The sequence below is a fragment of the Hyaloscypha bicolor genome (genome assembly GCF_002865645.1).
Source record: "Hyaloscypha bicolor E unplaced genomic scaffold K444scaffold_165, whole genome shotgun sequence".
Lineage (NCBI taxonomy): Eukaryota > Fungi > Ascomycota > Leotiomycetes > Helotiales > Hyaloscyphaceae > Hyaloscypha > Hyaloscypha bicolor.
In genome coordinates this window covers 2,024,362-2,032,861 of record NW_020194667.1, presented here as the reverse complement: position 1 = coordinate 2,032,861, position 8,500 = coordinate 2,024,362, and the positions used below count along the sequence as shown (strand labels likewise).

Genomic DNA, 8,500 nt, shown 5'->3' with positions numbered 1-8,500 from the left:
TTCTCTGTCGACGTACGAAAGCACTATTCGTCTCGTTTCCCCCGCCCCCTTTCCATACTATACTCGTCGCTCCATGCGACTATTCCCCACTCCTCAGGCCTCCTACCTCTATATCTTAGGTACCAAGCAAGTCGAGTATTGGTATGCTTTTGGGTAAGAAAAGATCGTCTCTTGCACTTCCAATTCTTGATTCCATATAGCTTCAAGATCTTCTTAACCGTAGTCTTCTTAAACCCCATACTACATGCCTTAATAACCTCTGCATATATATCCTTTGGGAAACGACATACGTAATGTAGTATACGTCTTTCCTCAGCAGGTGTCCACGATTTGGGCTGGCTAGATCGAGGAGCAGAGTGCCCGTCTTCGCATAGTGAGTCCTTTTCGATAGTATCTCGTATGGTTGAAGTTGGGTGAGAATAGAACCGGTGGATCTCGATATTCTTTTTACCGGTATTATACATGCCAATAATACGGCCTCTTTGGAATTCGGAGAGTTCAGGGCCCCGGTGGCCATTGCCATTGCGTTTAGCTAAAGGAGTACGAATTGGTGGCATAATTAGTAATAAAGGAAGAAGGGTGGGTGGGCGCGAGACGCGCTTTTACGCGTTTTCGCGTAAAAAAACGGGAACTAAGCGACAGGGACTGTACATCCTGCTCTCCTCCCCACTTTACGATATGTCATAGCCTCAAGTCAGTCCACCATTTAGAAACCCAAAGCCGAAAAAAAGAGAAAACAGCGCGGACTTGTCAGAGAACAAAAACCAAGAATTCAGAATTCTTTCCTTCGTCCATACTCCTTTTCCCAAAACTTCTCTACTAGCCATCCCTCCATCTTACGCCTATCCAACCCCTTCTCCAAAATCTCCCAAAATGCCCAGAACTCCATCCATGCAATCTTAAGAACGCATATAATACACTTCACCACTTTTCCGAATTCCAAATTCCAAATAAATTCCAAATTCAAATGAGGGAGTGAGGGAGTGGGGAGAGCCTCTATTCAATACACCCACAATCCTCCTTCCCGCCACGCAACCTCCCCTTCCCGAACCCCGCACACCCCCACGCAATCCTGCCCTCCGAGCACTGCAACAGCACACCCCACAACCTCTCGACCGTCATGCCCAACCAGGGCCTCTCCAACGAGTCGGGAATCCCATAAACGCCTCCTTGACCCCACCTACTTCCTTCTCCCTTCTTCTCCCCCTCCAGCATGACCGGCAACTTCTCTTTAGAGTGCGCCCACGAATTCTTGATGTCGGCTTTAACAAGCGCGTCGTACAGGAGCTGATACACTTCCTTGTCAACCCCGCGGATCCGTGCCGCCGAAGCAACGAAATTATTCCCGTGCGTCAGCAGAACAGAATCGCAGACCTTCTCCTTCCTGTTCGCAGCGCCGAACATGGAAGGGAAGAGGTGGAACGAGTCCTCCCACCCGAAAGAGTCGAAGCAACGCTCGCATGAATTGCAGATTTCTTGTGGCCCGAGAGATAGGAAGCCGGTTTTTGGGAGGGCGTCCGGGAGGGGGAAAGTCATGGGCGTGAAGTACTTGTTCAGATGTTGGCTCATCAGGGGTAAAGAAGAGGGGTTGTTGGTGATAGTGCTCGTGGAGAGGAATAAAGTTTGCACAGGCAGCCAGTCCCAGCTGTTTAGGATGTGATGCAAGAGGGAGGCCGTGGTTCCGCCGACGTTAGGGAGCGGCGTGACGGTCAGGTTGCCTTTGAAAAAACCTCTGAAGTCGTCGGTATCTGGTGCCGTCGTGGAGGAGTTGAACATGCTGTCTTTAGAGTAAAGTTTGATATGGGGTTTGAGGAAGTTGAGATACCGGTGGTGTTGCACCGTGTTCATGAGTGCCGTGATGGCCTCGACTGGATCACCAGCCGAATGCGCGATCACCACTTCAAAAGAAAGCACTATCGGCGGACGGTAAATCTGATCCAGGTTAGGTTCAGCCGGGACGTGGAAGGTGCGGACCGAGCGGTCAAAGGCGATTGTGTCAACCCAGTGCAAGACGTTTGTGCTGATGAGGACGGAGAAAATGAGCGTTGTTGTGGCAAGGAAGAAGGGGAATTGCCAGGGGGCGGAGTGGATGGGGAAAGGCCGGCGGCGGAAGAGGCGCAGGAGGAGGTTTAGGATGCGAGGGGGATAGTAGCCGATGTGTTTGGGTCCGACGCAGACAGTGTAGATGAGGGTGAAGGCGAGGACTTGGAGCCAGTCGATGAAATTGTGTTCTTGTGATAGGACGCCGATGATGAGGATCCAGAAGCCGGATTGGAGCGTGGTGGTGACGGCCTCTCTTGCGGGCTCGCTTGGCTCTTCCAAAGCGCCACCTATGTGCTCGTCCGATATGAACGGGTATGCTGAGTTCAAGGAGCTGCTGAAACAAGCATGAAGAACAACGGCCGGGCCAATATTGAGTAGCCAGTAGAGAATTGTCCAAGGCTGGGTGATATGACCAGCCATAACCAGATTCTCGAGTTTCGCTGTAGCGAGGCCCGACATGATCAAGGGGGCAATGCCAGCAAGTAAATAAACGTGCAAGGGGCCGTCCCAGGATTGGGTGCCTTTGGATTCGATCTCCGGACCGATTCTCGAGAGGACTTTCGCAAGACTGAAGAGCCCGATGCTAGCTAAAGCGTAAAGCAAAGCTTGGATATCGAGACGATAGTCTAGGCAAACCAGCAGCACGCCGCCGATGATGACCAGAATAACTTTTGGAAAGTGCCCGAAGGAGATGTTTTGTCCTCGAGGCAGCAAGCGGCAAACATGAGCCAACCTGAAATATATGCTGTCGCAAGCATAAGTCAAGATCTATACTCATCAGCCATTTTCCTCAATCCCCCTTGAAAAATACGTACCGGTAGCATAGCCAACACAGGCAAATTCGAATAAAGCATGAGCGCCTTAACACCATACAAGGTTGCCGGCCCCGCAAAGCAAGACGATACAATGATCCTGAGTCCCATGACAAACAACTCCCACCAATTATACTGCTCTTCCGGTTTCCGTTTCGCGCGCCGGAAGTTCTTTAATCTGACCAGCAGGACCGTGACAGCGACAATTATGTAAGCGGCCAATTGAACCAGGAAGGTGTAATAAAATGCTTTGAACGCATCAGCCCCTTTCCTCAAGCCATTGCTCACTAACAATCTAAATGAAATGGGGGCGGTGATGAAGAGACTCACGATATCCTGCATTCATCATTAGCACGTGCTCGCTCTCATCTCAGACAATCCGCCACTCACCAAAACCCCCCCTCAACATCCTCCTCCCCTCCAGCGTAGCAACAACACTCAACACCATCCAAACCATCGGCTTCACGCTCCTCCTGGCCCCCTCAGCCTCTTCTTCCTCCCGCTCGCTATCCTCCTCAATCCCATCCATATCCGCGTCAAAATCATTCATCTCTTCATCCTTCGCTGCGGCAGAGGCGGGCGAGATAAGCTTTCCATAGCGGCCGCGGCTGCGCTTCCACGGCAGCTGGAAGCGCATCTCTCTTCTCCTCTCTCAAAGGCCAGCTACCTCGTTGCGTTGATCCGCATCTCTACCTCCTCTCTGGCGATGCGATGCAATGCGATCTCGTTGAAAGAAAGTTGCCCTACATATGCAGGCAAACAGAAGCTCCACTGCGCCGCAGGGTAGCTACGTTGCGACGGAAATCCCGAAACGTCGCTGACGACGGGCGGGACGCGCGGACTGATTGGCGGGGCTCTCTGGTGGAATTTTTGCAGTGCGCTGCGTCAGGCTAGGACGAGTGAGGAACAGCACCGGATGAGGAGGGTAAGAAGGGAAACTCGGAAGCGTTGGCCCGAGGTGCTTGGATGCGGTGCGACGTTTCGACGGCCGCCAACTACAATCGTAGGAGTCGTTGAAGAACATACTTCGTAATTATGCGTCAGGACTTGCACCAAAGCCCCTATGTCCCTACCAATATACCAGGGGTCTATCTTGGTGCGGGAATGGCTGCACTATTAAAGAAGCTGGAGATGGGTGAAGGTGGTGAAGTAGAGGAATACCCCATGGCGTAGTGTGGGGAAGATAACGATATTCCGAGCTTGTTCTTCAGCAAATGAGACATGCATGAAAAACAAGCAATGAAGCCCGCTGGCCAATAGCGCCGATTCTTCAGCGCGAGTGGCTGCATTCGGGATTGCATCATTGCGCCCATTTATTTTCTTTTATTCGGCACCAAAGAGGCTGATCCCGCAAGGCAGTGGAGATGGCCATTCTTGAAATCAATTCAATTCATCTGATGTCGTCTCATCACACCCCTCGTCTGAAGATGAATCAGGAATCCTAGTCCTACAAAGCTGCAACTTTCCAACCAAATGGACCAGAAAAAGAACGCCAACTCGCATGCATATTTTTATACACTGGACCTTTTCACATCCCAACCCCAGATCCCCTGTACCTCGGACAATACGCCACGCAAATGCAATGCAGAACACACTCACAAATCTCCCCGTTTCATCCCTGCCCGATGTCTTCAAATAACGGATATCTCCCCCCCTAGTATCACAATTGTGAATAGCTTCCTATCAGACACAAGTCCACTCCGCAAAAACACACCACCTCGCACTCCGATCCGCCAGCACAAGCCCTCTCCACACCCCTCTCTCTCCAACTTTGATTATCGTCTCCCATGTCCCTCCATCCCCTCGTTCAAGCGCTTGGCTCGTACTCTGTATCTTCTCTTCCTTCCGCATCAACCTCAGGACTTTGCCACCTGGTGCCTGGATCGCTAGTTTCGCTGGTTTCTTCGAGGCATACGCGTTTGTCGTGCCAGGATTCGACCCGGAGGCCGAGGAATTGGTGATTGACATTGCTGAAGTCGGGCGGGTGAATGGAATGGGCGACGTGCCTCCAGGGTTTGGGGATGTGGATGAGAGCGATGACGGATGTTGTCGGATCGCGAAGACGAAGGTATTGTTTAGAGCAAGGCGATGGCATTGAGGTTGCGCCACGTATAAGTCGTGTCGTTGTGCATGGGGAGTTGGATGGCGAGTCAAGAACTCATACGGTGGGTTCTCTCCTGTGTGGATGATGGGAAGGGCGAACGCAAGTGGATGCGGAATGTCCTTGATTGAGTGCATCAGACCTCGTTTTCCAGCATAGATCTTAAGGATACCATGGCCTTCGTCGCCGGGTAGGAGAGCTTTCACTGTGTAGCGTTTCTGGCCCCCGATCCATTCTGCCTGTGTGAGTGCACGCTTCTTCACCACCTCTCCACTTTCAAAGAAATCACCATCTGCATCGCGCTCAAATGCTCGAGCTTCAACCTCAGCGACACATTCAACATCAGCTGGGGCTGTAAACTTGATATGAACCAACTCGAGGTCCTCAATTCGAACAAGACTTGAGTCGTAGTCGACCATGGCAAGACCATTCTTGAAGTGCGGTGGACAAGCACAAGGTAAAGCCAGAAGGATCTCAGGCGCGATGGCAGGACACAGATGTTGATGCTGGTGCTGTTCCGGAATATGAGTCCAACAAATCTCCGACGGACGAGTCAAAAACCACCAACTGTCGGCAACCTGGCTTCCAACACTCGAATAAAGACCTCGACGGGGATTTGAGGGGGCCGCAAGTGAACAGTCCATAATTCTCCATTCCCCATCCACAATGACCACATTCCACCAGTGGTTCGAACGAGGCATTACCCCCAGCTCGGGAACTTCTCCTGGAGTCTTCAGATATCCCTTGACAATCTCTGCATGAATTCCAACCGCTGCACACATCTCCATCACCAGAACAGCCACTTCTTCAGCACAACCTCGCTTGGTTTGGATGAGTCGTTTCGAATCAACATCCGTCTCGAAGTCTTCTTCCCAGGTAATCTTCTCGCTTACCCATGTGAAAATAGCTCTCAATCTTTGAACATCGCTTCGGTAAGGTCTGCAAACAAACCCGGTAGCTAGACTGACTGGGTTCGTCATCGGGGGAAGACTGTTGATGAACCTCGCATTCTTGTCAACCAGACTCAGATTGACTGCTTGGAAATTCGTTGGTTCGGCCACAGGGTTTCCATCCGTACCTTCATCGCCGTCGCACTGCTCATAAAGCTCCTCCATTGGGCTGATAGCTGGGTAGTCCATCATCTGACATCGGTCCTTTCTTTCGATACGTTCAATTCGGCTCAAAGAATTTGATCGGTTGACATCTCGGCGTACTTGGACCCAATCAATACCGCCATTCCCGCCCCCAAGACCCATATCGCTTGCTGCACTGCTTACAGGCTGCTGGGTGCCGAAACCGCCAGCGATAGACGAGACGCCATTGGGCATCTTCGTAGGAACTCTCGGTCTTGAAGTTTCACCCGCGGCAATACTACTCCTGGCACTCGCAGCTCCCGTCTTTGCTGAATCGATGAACTTCTTGAAGAATCCGCTTTTCTTAGGTTTTGGCGGTGACATGAGTCCTCCCAGAATGCTCGAATCCGTCGTTGAACCATGCCATCCCGCTTGCGATTGAGATCGTGGCGCTTCAGAGGCATGACTGCTGTGATATGATATGCCCGTTACCGGCGTCTGAGGTCGGCTAGTGGAACTTGCCTGGCTCGCGTTCATGCCCAAAAAGTGGTCTTTCCTGGACCCAAACGCGCTGTGAGATCTGCCACTCGAGGCTTCTTTTTTTCTTGCATAACTTCCTGCACTAGTAGCTGAAAATCCACCTGCCGAATGTCCGCTCATAAGACTTCGATCAGTCATGTTCGTACTCGAGCTGCCGTTGGTAGTCGTACTCCGGTTTCCAGATGAAGTTGTAGTAGAATTTGTCTTCGTTGTAAAAGTGCGCCCAAGAACTAATCTCCCGACTTCATAAGCTGACTTGCGATGACGAAGTTTTGGTTCTGATTGTGTACTGCCAGCCATGGAAGACTTCGGTCGATTGTAAGACATCTTTGGAGGAACAGCTGGGCCACAGTCATCATCCGGGGCAGGCCGTGGGCTGCTGGAATGCATTTTACTCAGTCGATTCTCCATACGCTGGACGTAATTGCTCAATTGTGGAGGAGGCTGGTCAACTTCATAACGAGAAGAGGAACTGCCACCATAAGACTTAGGGTCATAGTCGTCAAAACCATTCTGTGCTCCAATCCCCATTACTGTTTGTGGTCTCAATGGTGCGGCCCGTCTCGCCTTTGTGTATGTCTGATCGAAAGCTTCAGGAGACCATGGATCTAGCGGGACCTCTGGAGACTCTGTGCTTCGTATTCCCATATCTGCCAACGAGGACATAACATCATCCATGGCATCTCGGAGAGGGGAAGGCGTCAACCCCGTGGGTCCGGGTGATGGAGGGCAAGGGGAAGTTCCACGCGGGGTGTGATAGCCATTGGGACGTGGATCATATGAATTGATGGAACCCTGCGCGGTATATGTAGTTCTGTGTGGCGGTGGAGGAGGTGGAGGAGAGGAACCAATGTCGAATTGCGGGTTTGGTGATGGTGCTCGAGAGTGATGTGCATATTGGAAGGATGGAGCTGGAGATGACGCTCGAGATCCATACCCATTGTGTCTTGGGGGCATCGGTGAGGGTGCCCTCGAACCGTATCCAATATGCATTGGTGGAGCTGGAGAAGGTGCACGGGAGCCATAGCCACGTATTTGAGGAGAGGGTACTGAGCCAATATTATCGTGAACGCTCATAGGATTCGGTGAGGGTGCTCGAGATAACGATAGACTGTCCTGCTTTTGTAATTCCGCTCGTTTCATGGCTGCAGAATCTGGCTGAGAGTATGATTGAAAAGGCTTTCGAGATGGTTTGGACTTGGCCTTTACTGATGGTTGTGGGTTGAATGGACTCGGGCTGAGTGATCGATCTGGCATTGGGCTCGAAGCCCTGCTCGCTGGTCGAAAGCTATCATCAAGGACCTCCACAAAGTTCGAAGGAAACAGTCCCATCATACGCTTGTCCCGTCGTAGCCTCCCCATCCACCATGATCCATCTCCGGCGTTGAGGCATTCTATTAGATCTCCTTCGACGAATCCAAGGTCGCGTTTAGACTGTGTTTCCGTCAGCATTTGAAATCATCGAAGCCTGAATATCAATGGGATCTGTACCTCTCCTCCCCAGCTATATACCGCCCGGCACCAGCATGGGAATCGCGTTGGTAGGCTCTGCGGTTCTGGCATGTTGGAGGGATGCGCTCAATTCGCGCCTTGGAGGATTCGGTCCCAGGAACACATCGACGCGTCGTGCGAATCTAATGGCGGAATGGAGGTTTTTAGAATAGCTGTAGAGTTGTAGAAAATATATCGGGGGATTAAATCAAATGCAGGGCTTGCAGCAGCGTCGCAATTGAAGGGTTGAAGTCTTTGATGTTCGTTTGTGGAGTGAGCTCAGAACAACAGAGGGGAAGGTGCTCCGCCAATGAGCGTTTCGGTGGTGGTTGCCTAGCAACACTAGCGCAGCTCGCTACGAACAGGGGCTCCCTGTCCGCTTGTGATAACAGTTTATCAATGGCCAGAGAAGCAGAGACCCTGCTCGACCTGCAGGACGG

General features: G+C 51.6%; 2 protein-coding genes across 2 annotated transcripts; both read right to left on the bottom strand.

Annotated features, from left to right (window-relative positions):
* Positions 1-776: 776 nt before the first annotated feature.
* Positions 777-3,353, bottom strand: K444DRAFT_198043 (uncharacterized protein). Its single transcript, XM_024870989.1, has 4 exons — positions 3,246-3,353; positions 3,148-3,191; positions 2,859-3,103; positions 777-2,811 (listed from the first exon to the last, which is right to left on the bottom strand). The coding sequence occupies exons 3-4, from the start codon at positions 2,964-2,966 to the stop codon at positions 997-999; spliced, it is 1,923 nt and encodes a 640-aa protein (XP_024729986.1). The 5' UTR covers positions 2,967-3,103; positions 3,148-3,191; positions 3,246-3,353; the 3' UTR covers positions 777-996.
* Positions 3,354-4,221: 868 nt separating this feature from the next.
* Positions 4,222-8,312, bottom strand: K444DRAFT_572681 (uncharacterized protein). Its single transcript, XM_024877365.1, has 2 exons — positions 8,061-8,312; positions 4,222-8,003 (listed from the first exon to the last, which is right to left on the bottom strand). The coding sequence occupies exons 1-2, from the start codon at positions 8,130-8,132 to the stop codon at positions 4,539-4,541; spliced, it is 3,537 nt and encodes a 1,178-aa protein (XP_024729985.1). The 5' UTR covers positions 8,133-8,312; the 3' UTR covers positions 4,222-4,538.
* Between the last annotated feature and the right edge of the window lie 188 nt (positions 8,313-8,500).